Source organism: Rhinatrema bivittatum, chromosome 2 (genome assembly GCF_901001135.1).
Source record: "Rhinatrema bivittatum chromosome 2, aRhiBiv1.1, whole genome shotgun sequence".
NCBI classification, from domain to species: domain Eukaryota; kingdom Metazoa; phylum Chordata; class Amphibia; order Gymnophiona; family Rhinatrematidae; genus Rhinatrema; species Rhinatrema bivittatum.
In genome coordinates this window covers 426877493-426901218 of record NC_042616.1, presented here as the reverse complement: position 1 = coordinate 426901218, position 23726 = coordinate 426877493, and the positions used below count along the sequence as shown (strand labels likewise).

At 46.0% G+C, this 23726-nt stretch overlaps 1 protein-coding gene across 1 annotated transcript in view; it reads right to left on the bottom strand.

Annotated features, from left to right (window-relative positions):
- The window catches only part of MEI1 (meiotic double-stranded break formation protein 1), an 888987-nt gene that overhangs the window by 72807 nt on the left and 792454 nt on the right, over positions 1-23726 (bottom strand). Inside the window, exon 25 of the mRNA XM_029587121.1 lies at positions 22948-23129. Coding sequence (XP_029442981.1) covers positions 22948-23129 — 182 coding nt within the window. The remainder of the gene's footprint in view (positions 1-22947; positions 23130-23726) is intronic.

Below are 23726 nucleotides of genomic sequence, written 5' to 3'. Positions count from 1 at the left end.
TCTTTTCTCTATTTCAGATTGCAGATAGGAACCGGTACTCGCTCCTCAAGGGTCCATGTTCCTGGACACTCTGAAGATTCTCTACTGCCTAGAAGCTATCGCAGATACAGACATTTGTGAGTGATAAGAACCGGTACTCGCTCCTCGAGGGCCCATGTTCCTGGACACTCTGAAGATTCTCTACTGCCTGGAAGCTATCGCAGATACAGACATTTGTGAGTTACCGTCTCTCTCTCTGAGCTTTCCCTGGAACCAGGTACTCGCTCCTTGAGGGCCTAACTCTTACCAGCTACTGAGCCTCCTTAAGACCTTATGTGAGATTTGTCATCTATTTCTGGCTATGTATACAGCATACCCTGTCTACTCACTATTTATAGTCTTTCTACAGCTCAGCAACCCTGGGAGCGCTGTTCCAGTATCTGAGGGACTTCAGCCTGCTGGGCACAACAGCTCACTACTGCCACCTCTGGTGGTTCTACTAACCTGTCTAATAAATGAACTATCTGTGTCTGTCTTCATAACCAAGCCTAGCCAGTGGTCCCTCTCAGGATATCCTCCTGGGGCGCTGTCATCTGCTATCGGCCCAAGGATCCACCTATTTATATTTCCCTACAGCTGAGTGCCCTCTCTAACACTCCGCTGATACAGATTACTAACTCTGCAGTCTATATCCTAACTATGTTACTAACTCTGCCTACGAGCATAACAAGATTGTTAACTCCTCCCTCTACAGGAGTAGACCATAACAGTTTGCTAAACTCCTCCTTCAACGGGAGTATCCGGCAGCCAGTTCATAACAGATTGCTAACTCCCATCTGCCTGCTCCTCCCATCAGCATAGCAGATCATAACAGATTGCTAACTCCCATCTGCTTGCTCCTCCCATCAGCAAAGCAGATCATAACAGATTGCTAACTCCAGTGGATCCGGCTAAAAGTGGAGAAGCAGTACTCCTGGGAATCCAGCTTAAGGTATGGGATGTTAATAACCCATGGACCTGGCACACCTCTCTGCTTTGCAGGCTATACTGGACCTGGCTCAACGCATCTCAGAACAGCAAGAAACCTTGGAGAAACTCACTGCAGCATTCTATCAGCTTCATACACAGAAGATACAAGGCACAGCTTCTACCCAAGAAGGTCAGTTACAGGAGGTAACTTTAAAGACAGCTGTTCCACTGGTGGCTCCTATTCGCTTCTCCGGAGAACTCCAGAAGACGCGGGGCTTTTTGAACCAGTGCAGCTTACATTTCACCTTACAACCTTCATTGTTTCCCATGGGCCTCTCTAAGACCAGCTACATCCTGTCATACTTGAATGGGAGAGCCTTATTGTGGGCATCTACCTTGTGGGAAACCAAGGACCCTATTTTGCAGGACATAGAAGGATTTATGGACTTGTTTAAATCCATGTTTGATGACCCTGCTCGTATGTCTGTTGCCAGATTTGCTTTAGTGGACTTGAAACAAGGCAACAGATCATTGGCTGAATTTGCCATAGAATTCAAGACTCTTGCAGCGGAACTTTGCTGGGAACCCAGATGTCTCAAGACTCTCTTCTGCAGAGGCCTGGATACCCGCTTAAAAGATGAGCTGGCCGCTCGCCAGACACCTGACTCACTGGAAGAATTGATAACCTTAGCTACTCGGATTGTCGGCTCCGAGACACGGTGAAGGAACTCCGGCCTAAGGTGATAACCGGGTTGAAACAGGCCAGTACCCCTGCACCTTGGATAGTTCCAACACGTCCTGCTGTTGATAAAGAGGAACTGATGAAACTTGGTCATGGTCACTTGACCTCAAAAGAGAGAAGATTCCGGAAGAAACGCAGCCTGTGCATGTACTGTGGTCAGCCCGGCCATGATGTCTCTACATGCTCCATACATCTGGGAAATGGATGGCCCTAAGTCCCGCGGGAGGACTGTTCTTGGGCCATACAGCGTTATCTCCTCCGCTCTCTTTCCCAGTCTCTGTGACCTCTGAACCAGTGACGGTTCGGACCCCTGCCCTGGAAGACTCAAGGGCAGGAGGCAACTTTACTCTCAGATGTTTTGTGGAAAACCTGAGGAGTCCCTTCATCAAATTAGAAGATCCATTATTGTATTACAATTTGAAGTGGGCCTTGGACATTCCTTTACTTCGCCACTTCTCTTGAAGATCTTATGACGTCCACAGCAGTTCTACTACTGGCTGCTGATATTCATAGCAGTTGCTATGTTCGCCATAGCTAGATGGCGCTCTACATCTTTACAGTCTTCACGGACTATTTCTTAGAGATGTCTGCTATGATTGGTTCACTCGGAAGTCGTGCCTGAAGGTCTTCAGCACTGTTGATTCCGAAGAAGATATCTCTAGCTACCAGCCTGTTGATTTGCTGGTGCTGCTATCAAGATCCGAACAAGATATTTCTAGCTACCAGCCTGTTGATTGCTGATGCTGCTATCAAGATCCGAAGAAGATTTCTAGCCACCAGCCTGTTTGATTTGCTGGTGTTGTCACCATCTCTCTTCCAGCATTCTACGGAAGAGTTAACCAGAAGTGGGTCCTGGACTTACCACAACTTTGCCATAGCAGCTAGCCATTGCTGCTGAATTTTTCTACTCATCCAGCATTGAAGAAATTCCTTGTGAAGTGGGGTGGACGTACCCCAACATCTCCACTTTTGCTGAAGGTCAGTGACATCATAGCAGCTAATCCATTGCTGCTGAATTCAACATCTCATCCAGTGACTTACTGAAGAAGTTACCCGAAGAAGTGGGATTGGACGTACCCCAACCTTGCTATTTTTGTTGAAGTTTCAGTGACATTATAGCAACTGAGTTATTGCTGCTGAATTCTACACTTTATCTAGTTACATGACTGAAGAGATTACCCTTAGTAGTGGGTTTGGACGTTCACCAACATTGCCACATTCGCTGAAGGTTCACTGACATCATAGCAGCTGAGTTATTGCAGCTGAATTCATATCATCCAGTTACTCACTGAAGAGTTGCCTTTAGCAGTGGGGTTGGACGTACCCTAACATCGCCACTTTCGTTGAAGTCTCAGTGGCGTACTGAAGAAATACCTTTAGACGTGGGGTTGAAAGTACCCTAACTTCACCACTTTCATTGAAGCCAGTGGTGTATATAGCAGTTAGCTATTGCCGCTAAATGCTACCATCTCTCATCCAGCTACATTACTGGAGAGTCATCTTTAGAAGTGGATTTTGGACATTCTTCAACATCACCACTTCCACTGAATTCCTCAGTGACGTCCACAGCAGCTCCACCCATTGCTGCTGACACCATCAATAACACTATGCAAGATTCTTCCACATCTCTAGATCCACCTGTCATCTTTGCAGAAGAAGAAGTAGAAATCAAGATCAAAGAGATTTTGGATGTTCGTAACAGAGGCAAGAATTTTGAATACCTTCTGATTGGGAAGGCTTCGGCCCCGATTGATCACTTGGGAGCCTCTGACCAATATCTTGGATAAAGAAATGCTTCATCAGTTTCACCTCGCGCATCCTTTGAAGCCTGGTACCCGAAGAGGAGATCACCCTTTGAAGGGGGGTACTGTTGCGTTTGTGGCTGCTCTACGCTCTCACTCCACTCTCTCTACCTCTGTGGCGACTCCCTCCTGGTCTGATGGATGGCTTGCTGCCACGGCGTCTCCATGCCGCCTCTCTCCAGCGTACCCGGACTGGTTCGATGCTGCGGATCCGCCATGTTCCTGATGACGAAGGACGCGTGCACGCGCTCCGATGCATGTACCAGCAAGGGCGCAAACCTCAGGGGCGTCCCCTGAGATGACGTCATCCACTTCCAGTATAAAAGGTCTCATACTTTCGCTAACAGATTGAGTTAGCAAGGACTATGAATCGGACATGAATTCGGACTTTGATTCGGACTCACTACGGATTTGTCCAAGCTACTCTGCCTCCTCGGACTTACCAGGGGTACCCGCTCCTCGGGGGCCTCGTTCTCTTTTCTCTATTTCAGATTGTAGATAGAAACTGGTACTCGCTCCTCAAGGGTCCATGTTCCTGGACACTCTGAAGATTCTCTACTGCCTGGAATACTATCGCAGATACAGACATTTGTGAGTGATAGGAACCGGTGCTCGCTCATCGAGGGCCCATTTTCCTGGACACCCTGAAGATTCTCTACTGCCTGGAAGCTATCACAGATATAGACATTTGTGAGTTACCATCGCTCTCTCTGAGCTTTCCCTGGAACCAGGTACTCGCTCCTCAGGGGCCTAACTCTTTCCAGCTACTGAGCCTCCTTAAGACCTTATGTGAGATTTGTCATCTATTTCTGGCTATGTATACAGCATACCCTGTCTACTCACTATTTATAGTCTTTCTACAGCTCAGCAACCCTGGGAGCACTGTTCCAGTATCTGAGGGACTTCAGCCCTGCCGGGCACAACAACTCACTACTGCCACCTCTGGTGGTTCTACTAACCTGTCTAATAAATGAACTATCTGTGTCTGTCTCCATAACCAAGCCTAGCCGGTGGTCCCTCTCAGGATATCCTCCTGGGGGTGCTGTCATCTGCCATCGGCCCAAGGATCCACCTATTTACATTTCCCTACAGCTGAGTGCCCTCTCTAACACTCCGCTGATACGGATTGCTAACTCTGCAGTCTATATCCTAACTACGTTACCAACTCTGCCTACGAGCATAACAAGATTGTTAACTCCTCCCTCTACAGGAGCAGACCATAACAGTTTGCTAAAAAACTCCTTCAACGGGAGTATCCAGCAGCCAGTTCATAACAGATTGCTAACTCCCATCTGCTTGCTCCTCCAATCAGCATAGCAGATTATAACAGATTGCTAACTCCTTCCATCTTGAGGAGTAAAGCCTAATAGATTGCTAACTCCCATCTGCTTGCTCCTCCCATTAGCATAGCAGATCATAACACAAATAATTGCATAAACAACTTGGCTCAAGGTGCAATCTGTGCTGGTATGTCGGACTATCTTAATGTATGTCCCTGGTGGTTGCCATTCATGCTCAGTAATAGTCAATGCACAAAAGTCACAATGTAAACATATTTTATGCTCAGCTTATGTACTGTTAACATGATTCTGAAATTCTTTTAAAGCCGCCTGTACCATCGGCTGCAATTGGATAATTGTGGCAGTCTTAGAAAACCATAGCAGCAACTATGCACATCCCCCTGAAGAAGAAAATCATCGAAACACAGCCAGTGTCAGGGCGATTTTTAATTTGATTTTCTACAAACAAGATAAGTTCTTTGACTTTTCAAGAAACCATTGTGAACCCCCTTCACAAGAGACAGATTGCTTGAGCTTGCTACCATTAAAGTGAACTACAGCAGAGAAAAAAAAGGACAATGCAACTATGTAACTTGAGCCACCAGCCCAGGCAAATGAAAAGATTGCCAGATCCCTTACTGTGAAGGTACTTAAATGACCATTGAATAGATCAGTCAGATTCAGGTAGGGGATTTGCATGTCCCAGTCCCCTAGACTACTGCTGGTAATTTTGCAGGAAATATGACTAAAAATCAAAGGATTCAAACTCAAAATTACAGAACTATGACTGGGAAAGGGATTTATAAGAGAAATGTATTGGAAAACAGTCCTGGAAGAAAACAGATTCTCACCCTGACAATCAAGGGTATTCAGGCACTTGGGTACCAAGATCCCAGACAACAGTAAGATAGCCAGATAGGATGGATGAGCATGCACATGGTCTCTATCCATGGTCCTGCCTAGGTCTTGCCTTTTGGCTGAGAGAAACAAGGTCAGACAACAGGCAAAGCAAAACTTGGCCTTTTGGCTGAAAGAAGGTGACTTATCCAGGCTGGGTGACAGCAAATGACTAGCCATAAGCTTAGCAGAGCTAAAATCACTGAAAGCTGAGACTGTGGAGGGCCTGAATCACTGAAATCTAAACTACCCTGAGCCTAGTAGAGCTGTAAAACCCATGCCAGGGAACATCTTCCCACCAAGGGAGGAGAACAGAAGGAGAGCAGCAGATCCAGAGATCACACAGTCCACAGGGACAGCAGATCTGGAGCGGTCCCCTTTGAGCAAGGGGACCCCAGCAGCAGACCAGGAGGCATAGTTGGGTCCTCCAGGAGGGCTTGGACCACCGTGGCAGTTCAGGAGGTGGAGTTGGGTCCCCCAGGAGGGTGTGGATCCCAGTGACAGTCTGGGAGGTGGAGATGGGTCCCTCGGGAGGATGTAGACCCCAGTGGCAGTCTGGGAGGCAGAGTTGGCTCCCCTAGGAGGGTGTGAACCCCTGCAGCAATCTGGGAGGTGGAGTTGTGTCCCCCAGGAGGACTCAGACCCCACCAGCAGTCTGGGAAGCAGAGTTGAGTCTCCCAGGAGGGTGTAAACCCCAGCAGCAGTCCAAGAGGCAGAGTCAGATCCCCCAGGAGGGCATGGATCCCAGCGGCAGACCGAGAGATGGAGTTGGGTCCCCCAGGAGGACGTGGACCCCAGCATTGGCATGGACCTTTCAACACAGTGGAACTCTCAGCAGAGTGGAAGGAAACGGTTTAGATACAATGGACCCACCCCCAGGCCAACACTGTCCACTAGCCCAGTTGTATCTTTTCACATGGATGAGACTTGGGAAAAAAATGGAAGAATAATAATAATACTTGCTTAAGTGGGATTGTAAGAGGTCCCTTCTGTTCCATATGGTGGTATACTGTGGGGGCCATCAACCCCAAATTGCCAAATATTAAATGTTCTTGCTATCTTGTAGAAATGTATATAGTTACGTGGCCTACTAACCACGAGTAGATTAGTGTGCTGTGTGACATCCTAGTAGCAATGTACATAGTCATGTAGAAATATATATGCTTGTATAGTCTAATAAACTTGTATATATTAGTACATGCTGCCAGCCTTATTCACAGTCCCATTTGTTTCCTGGGGTGAAGGGAGGGAAATCCCACCGATTAACACCTTCTTCTCCAGGTGGAAGCACCAGGTGCCAAGAACGTGAGGACCAACAGAGTTTGCCCTAAGGGTGCTCCTGCCAGGTTGGACCTGGATATGGTAATGCTCCGCGAGGTAAGCGGTCAAGGGGTTGTTACAATTTTAATAAATAATCAACATATTGTGACATTTAGCACACAAGCAAGTTGAGTACCTCGCTGTATATTCTTGCCGCTGCTGCTTCCTGTTATGAATAAATGCATCATTAAACATATGTGTTTGGAGCAATTTTTAATTTTAATTTTTCAGAAGACAAGATAAGCTTTCTGACTTTCCAAGAAATAGATGTGTCCATATATTTATTTATTTATTTATAACTTTTTATATACCGGAGTTCAACTAACAAAGTTAATTATCACTTCGGTTTACATTACAACCAGCAAAAATAACAGAGACAAAGTCTTGTTTTACAATAAACAGGGTAGAAGTAACCTGGATAACTCAGTGAACAGGGTAGAAATAATCTGGAAAGAACATATTCTGAACAATATAATAAGGGAGGAGCAGTTGTTGAGAATCGGGTCTGTATAACTAGTGCGGGAAAACAGGGAAGATAAATAGGGGAGCACTATGAAGGTCTAAAGTTGGATAGTGTCCTTAAGGTGCGGATAAAGCCAAGGCTGAAGTGAGTGGTTATGGGAAGGCTTGTTCAAACAACAAAGTCTTCAGTCTCTTCTTAAAGGAGATTGGACATTGTTCCAGCCTCAGATCAGGAGGGAGCAGGTTCCATTGCTTGGGGCCCGAGGCGGATATAGCTCTCTTACTGAAGGAGGTCTTGATGGTGGGTGTTTTAAGAGATCCTCTCTGGGCAAGTCTGATTGGACGGACCGAGGTGTGGAGTTGCAAAGGTATTGAAAGATCTAGAGGAGTGATGTTGTGTATGGCTTTGTGGGTGACTGTTAGTAGTTTGTGAAGGATTCTAAACTTTATTGGTAACCAATGTAGATTCTTTAAAATTGGAGTTATATGGTCCGTCTTTTTGGATTTTGTAAGGATCCTGGCAGTGGCGTTTTGTAGAAGCTGGAGAGGCCTGAGTGAGACATCAGGCAGGCCGTGAAGAAGTGAATTACAATAGTCAATTTTGGAAAATATAATGGCTTGTAAAACTGACCTAAAATCGTAGAAATGGAGAAGGGGTCTTAGGCGTTTCAGAACTTGTAGTTTGAAATAACACTCCTTTACTGTGTTGTTGATGAAGCCGGAGAATGTCATTTGGCTGTCTAAGATTACCCCGAGGTTTCTTACCTTGGGTGAGAAAATGGGAGACGTTGGCTGTTGAACCATATTTAGCGGTACGCTGCCATTTTGTGTGAATAGTATGAATTCTGTTTTGTCGGTTTTGAGTAACAGATTGAGCTTTAAGAGGAGGTTGTTGATATGGATGAGACAGGCATTCCAATGGAGAAGAGTTTTTTGCAGCGAGTCGGTGATCGGTATCAGGATTTGGACATATAGCAGATGAAATAATGTGGACAAGTGCAAAGTGAGTCATATAGGGAAATATAATCTGTGCTGTAGCTATATAATGTTAGGCTTCAATTTAGGAGTTACCACCTAGGAAAAAGGTCTGGGCATCATAGTTGATATTATATTGAAATCATCGGTTCAGTGTGCTGTGATGGTCAAAAAAGCAAACAGAATGTTAAGAATTATTAGGAAGGAAATGGCAAATAAAATGGAGGATGTCATAATGCCTCTGGAGTTTGAGGCATTGGTGGTGTTTTGGGCCTATGGCAGTGCTGGGAGTGAATGCAGCCGGTCATTTTTTTTAATACATTTTTTTGTTGTTCAATGGATAAACCGTACCTTGAATACTGTGTGCAATTTTGGTCACTGCATCTCAAGAAAGATATAGTAGCACTGGAGAAAGAACTGAGAAGGGCAACCAAAATGATCAAGGGCATAGAATGGCTCCCCTATGAGGATAGGATAAAGAGGTTAGGGCTATTCAGCTTGGAGAAGAGATGGCTGAGGGGGGATACGATATAGGTTTACAAAATCATGACAGGACTTGAAAGGGTAAATGTGAAACGGTTAGTTACTCTTTTGGATAATACAAGGATTAGGGGAAACCATGAAGTTAGCCAGTAGCATATTTAAAACAAACTGGAGAAAATTCTTTTTCAGTCAACACACACTTAAACTCTGGAAATCATTGCTAGAGGATGTGGTTAAAGCAGCTAGTATAGCTGGATTTCAAAAAGGTTTGTGTTACGATCGCGGGCCGTGTCCCAGGACCTGCATTTATTTCGCAGCCGCCCCAGCTGCAAGGATGCCTTACCCCCAGCCTCCAAGGCCGAAGACGCGGCCCTCCGCAGCGTTCTCCCTGCAAGGAAGATGCCAACACTGATCCCCGGCTAGCCCCACCCCCTAGGCGCGCGCGCGCGCACTAGGGGTTCTTCTTAAAGGGGCTAGCACGGGAAAACACTGAACCAGCTCCTGATGACGTCAGGCGCTGCCGGGCCATTTAAACCCGGCAGCTGCAGCAGTTCAGGGCCTTGCAACGAGGTTCCACAGACTTCTGTGTTATTAGTTGCTGCTTTGGACTTCGGTTCGCCTCTGCTGACTCTTGACTCCTGGCTTCCGACCCTGCTTCGTCTCCTGACCATGTCTCTGGCTTCTGCTCCTGGTTTGGTTCGTTCTCTGACTTCTGGCTTTGACCCGGCTCCGTCCCACGACTCTGTCTTCAGCTTACGTCCCTGGCAATATGGGCGTAAGCGTCCTGTAGATCCAGAGAGCAGAGCCAATCCCCCTGCTGTAGGAGCGGGAGCATGGTGCCCAAGGACACCATTCTGAACTGTTCTTTGTGGAGGAACCTGTTTAAGACCCGAAGATCTAGGATAGGTCGGAGGCCGCCAGTCTTTTTTGGGATTAGAAAATACCGGGAGTAGAACCCTCTTCCCCACTGAGTCCAGGAAACCGGTTCTATGACTCTGGCACACAGAAGGACTGAGAGCTCTGACTCGAGAAGTACTGTGTGATCGTCCAGGCTCCATGCCGGAACGGGCGATGAGTCCGGGGGCACAGTTGAAATATTTAGGCAGTAACCGTGGGTTATGATGGACAGTACCCATCTGTCGGTGGTAACGGGGCGCCAATTGGCTGAGTAGTGGCAGAGGCGGCCCTCCCACTGGTGAGTTGGGTTGTGGTTTCGGGGGGGGGGGGGGGGGATGTCTGCTGTTCTCTGGATAGGAGTCAGAATCCAGCTGCAGGTCCAGCTTGGGGAGCTGGCTGCACTCTAGGAGTCCTCGGTTGATGCGTTGGCCTCTCTGAGGGGGCCGAGCCGTGGACGTAGGAGGGTAGTACCTATGTGGCCTGTAAAATTGTTTCCTATGTCCCTAAGTGGGCTCCTACGGGCTACGGAAGGGGCATCTGAGGTGGCAGTAGATAGCTGATACAGGGTTTCAAGATGGTCCTTAAGCTGGGCCACTGTGTCCTGGATCTTGTCCCCAAACAGGTTTTCTCCTGTAAAGGGGAGATCAGCCAATTTGTCCTGCACCTCTGGGCGAAGATCCAAGGCTTTGAGCCAGGCCCAGCGTCTGGCACTAATTCTGGCTGCCGAAACTCTGGATGCTGTCTCGAAAGAGTCATAGGCTGCTCTGACTTCATGTTTTCCCACCTCCAATCCTTTTTGGAGTATGGAGGCTAAGCGCTCATGGAATTGCTGTGGTAGGGTTTCTGAGAATTCCCGGACTTGTTTCCAGAGATTCCTGTTATATTGGGTCATGTAGAGTTGGTACACTGCTATGCGAGCAATTAACATCGATCCTTGAAACACCATGCGCCCTAATGCATCCAATGCCTTCTGTTCCTTTCCAGGAGGGGCAGGGGAGTATGGACGGGATCTTTTGGACTTCTTTTGGGCTGATTCCACAACCACAGAATGGTGGGGCAATTGGCTCTTGTGAAACCCGGGGCTTGTTTTACCAGGTACGTGGCATTGTTCTTTCTATTGACTGGAGGCACAGTACCTGGGTGATCCCAGAGGCAGTGCAAGAGGTCAAGAAGAACTTTGTGCACTGGGATTGCCATTACCTCTTTTGGAGCATCTACAAATTGTAAAATCTCCAACATTTTGAACCGAGCGTCCTCCTCCGTTACCAGTTGGAATGGGATAGTGTCAGACATCTCCTTAACAAAACTGCAAAGGAGAGGTCTTCCAGAGGGGAATGACGCCTTTCTTCCGGGGGTGAAGGCTCTGAGAGAAGTTCCTCAGAAACTTGTGAAGAGTGGTCAGGGGATGCAAGGTCCCATGGATCATAGGGAATCTCCCCTTCACCAACTGGGCCTCCAGAGGGAGGGAAAACACCAAACCCCGAGAGGGCGGGAAGGCAGCATCAATGGATTGTGAGGCGGCATCGAGGCAGGCGGCACTGTCCTCGAAGGAGACAGTGCCGGCATTGAGGGCACCGAGGCTAGTGAGGTGCGCCGAGGCACCGGTAGACTTGATGGCCCTGTAACGGGTTCTGGCATTGGTGGGTCCCATGCAGGGGCTGGTCCAGGGGCCGTATCTTCCTCCTCCAAGGAACCCGGAATTGGAATCGGGATCGGTGGAGGCATCGATGGTTGACTTGGTGCCAGTGGATCTGATGGAGCAGGTTGTGTCGGTAGGGCACCGATGAGGGTGTCCAAACATCAAGGACGCCAGTTCTGGTGCCGGTATGGGGGCTGGCACCGGTGGTGATTGGAAGCCCCGGAGGGCATTCAGCACTGCCTGTTGGACTAATCAGTCCAATTCCTCCCTAAAGGCTGGTGTGGGTAACACTGCGTCTGGAGTAGGAGGCAGGCTAGGCATTACCGGAGCCTCCACAGGAGTCCGTGGAGGCTCAGTACCCGGCACCATTATCGGTGGGGAATGCCTCGGGGTCCAGGGTCCAGAAGAGGATGGGGCTACTCTCCCGGGCCCTCTTTGTGGATGGCTCGGTCAAGGTCGATGCCATGCGGTGTCGGTACTGGCACCGGACAGGGATGCACGTCAGAGCCAGTGACGATGTTTCCCACGGTCCTCGGCCCAGTCTTTCTCCGGCACTGAAGACGATGATGCAGAGGTTTTAGAATGGGTCGACCTCGGTGATGGACGGTCACCCGCTCCACGGCCTTCCTGGCGGGGATGACAACAGAGGGGGGGGGTCCGAGGTAGATGGGCCTCCTCGACTCGGCGTGCCCTGCACTGGGTTCAATGGAGCAGAGCTTTTTGAGGCAAACAAACGCTTCATTTTTTCCAGTCAGGCGCGCCTGCCTTTGGGGGTCATCTGCGTGCAACTCGGACAGTCGTGGGAAGGCCCAAGGCACAAACACAGACATCGTGCAGGTCCGTTATGGACATAAGAACATGCCATATTGGGTTAGACCAAGGGTCCATCAAGCCCAGCATCCTGTTTCCAACAGTGGCCAATCCAGGCCATATGAACCTGGCAAGTACCCAAAAACTAAGTCTATTTCATGTTACCGAGGCTAGTAATAGCAGTGGCTATTTTCTAAGTCAACTTAATTAATAGCAGGTAATGGACTTCTTCTCCAAGAACTTATCCAATCCTTTTTTAAACACAGCTATACTAATTGAACTAACCACGTCATCTGGCAACAAATTTCAGAGTTTAATTGTGCGATGAGTGAAGAAGAACTTTCTCTGATTAGTTTTAAATGTGCCACATGCTAACTTCATGGAGTGCCCCCAGTCTTTCTATTATCTGAAAGACTAAATAACCGATTCACATCTACCCGTTCTAGACCTCTCATGATTTTAAACACTTCTATCATATCCCCCCTCAACTGTCTCTTCTCCAAGCTGAAAAGTCTTTAGTCTTTTTTCCTCTTTAGTCTTTCCTCATAGAGGAGCTGTTCCATTCCCCTTATCATTCTGGTTGCCCTTCTCTGTACCTTCTCCATCGCAATTATATCTTTTATGAGATGCGGCGACCAGAATTGTACACAGTATTCAAGGTGCGGTCTCACCATGGAGCGATACAGAGGGATTATGACATTTTCCGTTTTATTCACCATTCCCTTTCTAATAATTCCCAACATTCTGTTTGCTTTTTTGACTGCCGCAGCACACTGAACCGACGATTTCAATGAGTTATCCACTATGACACCTAGATCCCTTTCTTGGGTGGTAGCACCTAATATGGAACCTAACATTGTGTAACTATAGCATGGGTTATTTTTCCCTATATGCATCACCTTGGACTTATCCACATTAAATTTCATCTGCCATTTCGATGCCCAATTTTCCAGTCTCACAAGGTCTTCCTGCAATTTATCACAATCTGCTTGAGATTTAACTACTCTGAACAAATTTGTATCATCTGCAAATTTGATTACCTCACTTGTCATATTTCTTTCCAGATCATTTATAAATATATTGAAAAGTAAGGGTCCCAATACAGATCCCTGAGGCACTCCACTGCCACTGAGAAAATTGTCCATTTAATCCTACTCTGTTTCCTGTCTTTTAGCCAGTTTGTAATCCACGAAAGGACATTGCCACCTAAACCATGACTTTTTACTTTTCCTAGAAGCCTCTCATGAGGAACTTTATCAAACGCCTTCTGAAAATCCAAGTACACTACATCTATCGGTTCACCTTTATCCACATGTTTATTAACTCCTTCAAAAACGTGAAGCAGATTTGTGAGGCAAGATTTGCCTTGGGTAAAGCCATGCTGACTTTATTCCATTAAACCATGTCTTTCTATATGTTCTGTGATTTTGATGCTTAGAACACTTTCTACTATTTTTCCTGGCACTGAAGTCAGGCTAACTGGTCTGTAGTTTCCCGGATCGCCCCTGGAGCCCTTTTTAAATATCGGGGTTACATTAGCTATCCTCAAGTCTTCAGGTACAATGAATGATTTTAATGATAGGTTACACTCAGGGCACTTCCTAATCCCGGTCGCCATGTTGGAAAAAAGTGGCGCACGGTCGGTGCCTGTCAGACACCAAAGGGTATGCCACCAGGAACCTACTGCAAAACGAGGAAACGCACTAACCTAGCGTCGGAGAAGATGGAGCATGATGGGGGACCCAGGAGATTTCTCACAGAGCTCCTAAAACTGCAAGGCACCTGCTGTGTGAAAAAAAAAGGGACTGAAGGGGGACCCCGTGTGGCCACAGGGTTAGTGGCATGCTGGGCATGCTCAGTGTGCCAGTCAAAGTTCTAGAAACTTTGACAAAAGTGTTCTGTGACAGAGCTCCATCTGATGATGTCACCCATCTGTGAGGACTACCATCCTGCTTGTCCTGGGAGAACAATGGCATCTATTTCCTCTGCTCCCCATATTTTAAACGTGAGGACTGCATATCAGCCCTCACCCCTGGGCCATCCTATCCCTTACTTTTTTACCCAGATCGCGGTAGCACCCTACCGCGATCCAAGCTGGGTATGTCTGACATTGCTAAGCTACTATGCTCACAACATAGTAGCTTAGCAATGTCAGATGCGCCTAGAAATATCAGATGCGCCCGGCTTTGATCACAGTAGGACGCTATCGTGATCCAAAAGAAGAAATAAGAGTAATTAAGGTACAAGGGGAGGATGTAGGGAAAGAATTAATGTGACTGGGGGGGGGGGGGGGGGGGGGGGAACGACTGAAAACATGATCCTCACATTTAAAATACGAGAAGCAAGGAGTGTGTGTGTGTGTGTGTGTGTGTGTGTGTGTGGGTGGGTGGGGGGTGATAGATGCCATTGGTCTTGTGGCCCTGATATTTTTTAAAACTTAAAATTGGACTTGTTTGGGGAGGAGACGGCATGTGCAGCCCTTCAGGGGCTGTTCACTGTACTGGAGCCTGACAGCTGAGTTTAAAGGCCAACAAGAACAGTTAGGTTTTCAGTGCCTTCTTAGAGGACTTTGACTAGGAGGCATTTCATAAGCACTTTGGGATGGAGTTCAAAAGACAAGGACCTGCGATAGAGATGGATCCATACCTGGGAACTTCTGATTTCCAGTCATCCTGATATTGCCATGGATTAGTGGGAATGGGATACAAATTTTCTCCCATGTCTCTTATACACACACACACACACACACACACACACACATACACATGCTCCCTTTCTCACATGATCATACACACATGCTCCCTCTCACACACATGCTTCCTCATTCACATGCTCATATGCACACACATATGCTTTCTCTCTCTCACACATGCTCACATACATACTTCCTCTCTCACACGCATATTCACATACGCATACACATGCTTCCTCTCTCACACACAGGCTTAATCACACACACTCCCTCTTATACACACTTTCCTTTTCTCACATACATCCGGGCATCTCCATAGAAACATGATGGCAGAAAAAGACCGTATGGTCAAGGGGGTCAAGCAAATCCAGTCCTGGTTTTACCTCACATTCTCATTAAAACAACCGCACTGGTTGTTTTAAAATTTACCTTTGCATGTAGCATGACCAAGTAGCTCCTGGTTTACCTCAGTGCATGCAATGAGGCATAGTTCTGCTTTTCTTATTGAACTAAATAGAGAAATCAGAGCTACATTTCTATGAATGCAATGGGGGTAAAACCAGGACTGGATTAGCTTATCCCCCTTAACATGGAGCTATATGGTCACCCTACCATATGGCCATTCAGTCTGCTCATCTGCTCAGTTATGTTAGCTTTATAATTCTCATCACTTATTTAGAGATCCCTTGCATTTATCACATGCTTTCTTGAATTCAGATACTGTTTCTCTCTCTACCACTTCTACTGGGAGGTTGTTCCATGCATCCACACCCTCTCTGTACAGAAATAAACTCCAACTCTTCTTTGGTGGGAATCCACCAGCAGCCCCAAGGCCTCCTCTTCAGGTCAGCCGCACATCTTGTTGGGAACCACCGGCCGGCGCTGTGGCCTTCTTGACATCCTGTCTGACAGCGGGATGGGGTCTGCTGGGTGGCCCACAACCTTCTTGTCATCATGGCTGCTTTGGGATGGGCTCTTCAGCAGCCTGCCAAGCCTTGCTCTGTCTTCAGCTTCCAGCAGGATGGGGTCTTTTGGCAGCCACCGTGTCCTCTGCTCCTTTCTTCTTCGGCTGTTGTGGGATGGGTTCCGTATTAGCCTCCCTGGTCTTGCTCTGTTTTCAGTCGCCAGTGAGATCATGGGTTCTTTTATGTTTGGCGAGGGGCAATGCCACCCCTTCATTCATGATTGTGATGTGGGTGGCAGTAGGAGTCATGTTTAAGCAACATTATCTCCTGCTGCTTTGGACCAGTCTCAAGGTAAGAGCTGCAAGATTAGCCCTGTGGCAACAAGAGATGATATTCAGTTAAATGCGATTCCTGCTGCCCGCTGGGGCAGGGTGGGAGGTGGATTTAAAAACAGGGATTGTGCAGCTGATGGCATTCAAACTTTGCATCAGATCAGGCAGAGGTTTCATTTATCCCTGTCTGATCAGATGTATAGAAACATAGAAATGACGGCAGAAGAAGACCAAATGGCCCATCCAGTCTGTCCAGCAAGCTATGCACTTTTTTTGTATTTCTCTCATACTTCTGTTACTCTTGGCTCTTAGTAACCTTTTGGTTCTATTTCCCTTCCACTCGCAACATTAATGTAGAGAGCAGTGTTGGAACTGCGTCCAAGTGAATATCTACCATAGTTAGGGGTTGTAACTGCCGCAATAAGCAAGCTACCCCCATGCCTTTGTTTACCCAGACTATGTAACTCAGTCCTTGTTGATTATTGTCTGTATATAGATCCACCTTTCTATGTTCCCCCTGCCGTTGAAGCAGAGAGCTATGCTGGATGTGTGTTGAAAGTGAAGTATCAGACTTTCTCCCCTGCCGTTGAAGCAGAGAGCTATGTTGGATATGCGTGAAGTATCAGACTTTCTCCCCTGCCGTTGAAGCAAGAGCTGTGTTGGATATGCGTTGAAAGTGAAGTATCAGACTTTCTCCCCTGCCGTTAAAGCAGAGAGCTATGTTGGATATGCGTTGAAAGTGAAGTATCATACTTTCTCCCCTGCCATTGAAGCAGAGAGCTATGCTGAATATGCATTGAAAGTAAAGTATCTGGCTTATTTAGTTTGGGGTAGTAACCGCCGTAACAAGCAAGCTACTCCCCGCTTTTTGTGAATGTAAATCCTTTTTTTCCACACTTCCTCGTGCCGTTGAAGCTTAGAGCAATGTTGGAGTCGCATTAACCGTGTGTATGTTTATTGAATAAGGGTATAATCTCCAGGCAGTAGCCGTCATTCCCGTGAGCCACCCACTCTTCATTCAAGTCCTCTAGACTTGATGGATCCACAGTGTTTATCCCATGCCCCTTTGAAGTCCTTCACAGTTCTGGTCTTCACCACTTCCTCCGGAAGGGCAATTCAGGCATCCACCACCCTCTCCGTGAAGAAATGCTTCCTGACATTGGTTCTGAGTCTTCCTCCTTGGAGCTTCAACTCATGACCCCTGGTTTCTGCTGATTTTTTTTCCGACGGAAAAGGTTTGTCGTTGTCTTTGGATCGTTAAAACCTTTCAAGTATCTGAAAGTTTGAATCATATCACCCCTGCTCCTCCTTTCTTCCAGGGTGTACATATTTAGATTCTTCAATCTCTCCTCATAAGTCATTCGATGAAGACCCTCCACCTTTCTGGTCGCCCTTCTCTGGACCGCTTCCATCTTGTCTCTGACTCTTTGGAGATACGGTCTCCAGAACTGAACACAGTACTCCAGGTGAGGCCTCACCAGGGACCTGTACAAGGGGATAATCACTTCCCTTTTCTTACTCGATATTCCTCTCTCAATGCAGCCCAGCATTCTTCTGGTGTTTGCTATCGCCTTGTCACATTGTTTCACCGACTTCAGATCATTAGACACGATCACCCCAAGGTCTCTCTCCTGCTCCATGCACATCAGCCTTTCCCTCCCCATTGAATACAGTTCATTCGGATTTCCTTTTCCCATATGCATGACTTTGCACTTCTTGGCATTGAATCTCAGCTGCCATATCTTCAACCACTCTTCCAGCTTCCTTAAATCCCGTCTCATTCTCTCCACTCCTTCCGGCATGTCCACTCTATTGCAGATCTTAGTGTCGTCCGCAAAAAGACAAATTTTACCTTCTATCCCATCCGCAATGTCGCTCACAAAGATATTGAACAGGATCGGTCCCAACACCGATCCTTGCGGTACACCGCTTAAAACCGCTCTCTTTTCAGAGAGAGTTCCATTTACCATCACACATTGTCTTCTGTCTGTCAACCAGTTTGCAATCCAGGCCACCATCTTGGCACTCACTCCTAAGCTTCTCATTTTATTCACCAGTCTCCTGTGCGTAACCGTATCAAAAGCTTTGCTGAAATCCAAGTAGATGACATCAAGCGCTCTTCCTTGATCCAATTCCTTGGTTACCCAGTCAAAAAAGTCAATCAGATTTGTCTGACAGGATCTTCCCCTAGTGAATCCATGCTGCCTCTGGTCCAGCAATTCTTCCGACTTTCAACAGTGACTCCATTACTTTTCCCACCACCGAAGTGAGGCTAACCAGTCTGTAGTTACCAGCCTCTTCTCTGATCCCACTCTTGTGAAATGGGACCACCACCGCTCTTCTCCAATCACTTGACACCGCTCCCGTTTCTAGGGATCTATTGAACAGGTCACACAGCGGACCCGCCAGCACATCTCTGAGTTCCCTCAGTATCCTGGGATGAACCTCATCAGGCCCCATGACTTTGTCTACTTTCAGATTCTTCAGCTCTTCCCATACCTTTTCTACTGTAAATGGAGTTTCATCTACTCCACTCCCCTCCAGTTTCTTAGTGAACACAGAACTGAAGTATGCGTTTAATATTTCTGCCATTTCCTCGTCTTTCTCCTCACATTGATCCTTTCCACCTTTCAATTTCGCTATACCACTTTGAACTTTTCTCTTTTCACTGATGTATCTGAAAAATGTTTTGTCACCATTCTTTATCTCCTTGGCAATCCTCTCTTCCGCTTGACTTTTTGCCATCTTGATTAATTTCTTCATCTCCCTCAGTTCTACCAAATATTCTTCTTTGTGCTCCTCTCTTTGGGATCTTTTATATTTCTTGAACGCTGTTCTTTTAGCCTTTATTTTATCAGCCACCTCCTTTGAGAACCAGATAGGTTTCATTTTTCTTTTGCTTTTCTTTACTTTTCTAACATATAGATTAGTTGCCTTGGTAATTGCTCCTTTCAGATTGGTCCACTGCTGATCCACATCTCTCTCGTTCTCCCAGCCTTTTAGTTCTTCCTCCAGGTACTTCCCCATTTCATCAAAGTCCGTGTTTTTGTTTTTTTTATAATTTAAACTTTATTGATTTTCATTACAACAATAAGTCATATTTATTATGCATAATATAGGAAAAATTATTATAGCATCTCTAACCATAGACAATAATAATATCTAATACCATAAAGGGAATTCCCAAAACTAATGGGCCTCATTTTCCAAGGAGTTACCACATGCTAATTTGGTAGTCAGGACACAGTTATTGGAGGGAGAGGGAGGGAGGGAGGGAGAGAGAGAGCTCCTATAATGCCTATGCCCTAGACAAGTATTTGTATCCCTATGGGAGGGCCACCTAGTAACTCGAGGTGGGGATTAGGTATGAGCGTAGGGGGTTGGGGGCCACTTTCGCATTCAACATGAGACCTACGGAAAGAACAGTGGTCTCTAGTGAAGATTTGCTGGCCGTCGGAGTGAGGACACTCACTCCAAGAAGAGATTTGGGCAACGTTCTCTCAACCTAGCTTGATGGACACTCTACCTGGGCAACAACAAGCTAGGTTGAGAGAACGTTGCCCAAATCTCTTCTTGGAGTGAGTTTCCTCACTCCGACGGCCAGCAAATCTTCACTAGAGACCACTGTTCTTTCCGTAGGTCTCATGTTGAATGCGAAAGTGGCCCCCAACCCCCTACGCTCATACCTAATCCCCACCTCGAGTTACTAGGTGACCCTCCCATAGGGGTACAAATACTTGTCTAGGGCATAGGCATTATAGGCATTATATTACTGAAACGGGCTGCTGGGAATATCGTGCACCACGATAAAACAACCAATGAATCATCGTGGTGCACAATGTTTTCGCAATTTGCGACTCCAGTTCCACGGATGGCAAAAACATCGCATGCGGCGATGTTTCCCCACTGCACAAAAAATGCCTTATTTGCATAGGACACGCCCCCTCATGCATTACCACTGCGATATTGGAAAATGAGGCCCAATGTGTGGGGGGCCCTTCTTCTAATAAAGTAATTACTTACTTCAAAATAAATATAAGAAAAGAGAAAGAAATATTTCTACCTATCTTATTAGGCTAACATTGATGGTAACAATTCATCTTCCAAATGTTCCTGATTCTTATCTCTCAAGAAATTTTCCAGTTGAGAGGGTTGTGTAAATATAAACTTTTTCCCCTGATAATTAATAAAGCATTTACTGGGGTACTTTAAGAAAAAAGTTGCCCCCAGATCTATTACTTTATTTTTAAGGGCTAAAAATTGCCTTCTCCTCACCTGAGTCGGTTTAGAGACATCAGGGAAGATGAAGACTTCATCTTCCCTGATGTCCCACAAAATAATATGTCCTTATTTTTAAAGAATTTTTCCAAAATAATCTCTTTATCTCTCTCTGAAATAAACGATACAAACATAGTTGCCCTTTTATTAATCATATCCACAGATTCTTCCAAAAAAGTTGATATTCCTGGAGACTCCAAATCTCCGCTCCCAGGAGTATATCCTCTTTGGAAAGGAAAATAATAAATCTTGGAAACAGCAGGTATCTCGTTTAAAGCTATAACTTCCTTTACATATTTAGAAAACATTTCAAAAGGAGATAATAATCTTGTAAATGGAAAATTCACCATTCGTAGATTTTTTATACGCATTAAATTTTCTAAATTTTCCACATTGGAATGCAAGATAATGTTATCAGTTGTATGCATAATTTCTAATTTTTTAACATTCTCAATTTCTACATTTACATTCTGAACAGAAATTTCTATATCATTCAAACGTTTCCCCTGCTCCTGTATAAGTACCTTATTCTTATTAACTATTGCACCAAGAGATATATTCATCAAAGAAACATTGGAGTCCAATTTTATCATCATTCTCCACAAGTCCCCTAATGTCACATTGGTAACATCTACGGTTGATAACCTAGCGGTATCAATGGTAGGTGTTATATCCACACCTGCACCTTGCTGTATTAGCTCTGGGCAGGGAGGGTTCACTTCATTCGGTGTTTGAACACTAGTTTCAATATCACTTACTATTGACGACCCTCTAGTTCCTTCTGATGTTCCCAAAAGGGGCTGTAAAGGTGTTGGCCTGGAGCCAGGACTTAGAGAGACTTCTAGACAATCTCTCCCAGTGTCCTCTTGTGGCGATATCTTGTAGATGTGAGCGTCCATTGGCCCTGTTCTTAATCCAGCCAGAGATGATGTTACGACTTTGGCCTTCCTTTTCCGCCCCATACAATTTCTAATAAATAAACAGGACTTTCAAAGCGTTCCAAGCGATCAAAGTCGATCTAAGTCGCGCGCGCCCCTTGGGCGCGCATGGCTTAGGCGACACGCCGGCAGCTGCGGTGCGCCGCAGTCCCGTGGTTTTTTATTCTCACGGGCGCAGTCGAGTGATGTCACAGGAGCGGGTTCGCAGGTGCGATTAGTTGATCAATCTCCGCCTCCTCACCGGTCAGCCAGACTCTGCCCTTTCTCTCTCTCGCTCTCACAGCTCGGGCCCCGATTTCCACCACAGTCCCGCGGTTTTTTATTCTCACGGGAGCAGTCGAGTGATGTCACAGGAGCGGGTTCGCAGGTGCGATTAGTTGATCAATCTCCGCCTCCTCACCGGTCAGCCGGACTCTGCTCTTTCTCTCTCTCGCTCTCACAGCTCGGGCCCCGATTTCCACCACAGTCCCGCGGTTTTTTATTCTCACGGGCGCAGTCGAGTGATGTCACAGGAGCGGGTTCGCAGGTGCGATTAGTTGATCAATCTCCGCCTCCTCACCGGTCAGCCGGACTCTGCTCTTTCTCTCTCTTGCTCTCACAGCTCGGGCCCCGATTTCCACCGCAGTCCCGCGGTTTTTTATTCTCACGGGCGCAGTCGAGTGATGTCACAGGAGCGGGTTCGCAGGTGCGATTAGTTGATCAATCTCCGCCTCCTCACCGGTCAGCCAGACTCTGCCCTTTCTCTCTCTCGCTCTCACAGCTCGGGCCCCCAAAGTCCGTGTTTTTGAACTGCAAAACTTGGGTCTTTGTGTTTCTTTTCTGTATCCTTTTTGTGATATTAAACCATACCGTTTGATGATCACTGGTGCTGAGGTGGGCGCCCACCTGGACATCAGAGACATTATCTTCATTAGTGAGTACTAAGTCGAGTATAGCTCCTTCTCTCGTGGGTTCTATTACCATTTGTTTGAATAAAGCTACTTGCATGGCATCCACTATCTCTCTACTATTATTAGATTCTGCAGATGGGATTCTCCAGTCTACATCTGGCATATTAAAGTCTCCAACAATCACCACTTCTCCCTGGGGTGGCAAGCCATTTTTTGGGGGTGGATCTTGCCACCCTGTAGCGATGCCTATGCATCCAAGTAGCATCAAAAGAAAAGCCATCCTTACTTTGAAAGATATAGATGCCTGGAATTTGTAAATGCAGACTAGTATATAGAAAGCTAGTCAAATTCTGGGATAGCCAGTAGTCTATTGTTGGGGGCAAATTGTCATCTTTTAATTCCTCCAGATTATGAATGATGATACATAATAATTTCAGTAATAAGGTTGTTACAGAAGTCAATTTCAAAAAATAAAAGTTGAATTAGTTGATTTGATAAAAAAATATTCAAAGTGCAAAAATTCTGCTACTTTTTTCTCTTGTGGCACACTCTAAAGACTTTAACTCACATAAGTAATCCTACCTCCTGCCCTTTAAAAGACCCTCCTTCAAGAAGCCAAAGATAAATTTGAATCAGTTTCCCTCCATGACCACTAACCTCAGAGCCATAATTATGCTGGCAATGCAGGAGGGAAGAGGTCAGAAGCCAAGCTGAGCAGAGAAGTGCCTGAGACAAGAGTCTGCATGAGGTGGAGGAAGAGGAGGCCTTAACCCTGGTCAACTCCAGTACTTTCTGCAACAGTTCCATCAAAGGGACACTGGAAAGGAGCATGGCCACAGCTACAAGCAAGAGAAAACACATCAGTAAAAGAAGAGAAAAAGGTTAAAAAAAAACAGAGTTTGCATACAGTAATTTCCTTTCAGAAAATATAGTTAACCTACAAATAACAGGGTAATTCTGAAAGGCATTTCTATGGGAAAAACAATTCTTTACTTGTGAAAATGTCTTATTATAAAACTTACTGCCTGATATGCAGGTAAACATACATGTGTATGGCCTGTATGGGCATACAATTTGAGTGGAGGTGTTCCTAAGGAAGGAGTTTGGACTTACATGCATACTTTCTCATTTTCAAAAATATACATATAAATTTCTTCAAAAATTTCCTGCACACAAATTAGCAGGTATAATTTTGTTATGGGGAGGTAATTAAAACATATTATAAATAAATAAATAATTGTTTATAGGTAGATTTGCTGGGATAATTTTCAAACCAAAGATCCACCAATGTAGGTAAAAATCACCGTAATGAAATACAAAAACCAACACCCACTCCTTAATTTATGCTTTTTTTCTTATCTTCTTTAATTATATATTATGTGTCTCTGAACCAGAGTAAAAATTCACAAATATTCTATGTAGACAAAAATCCTTCT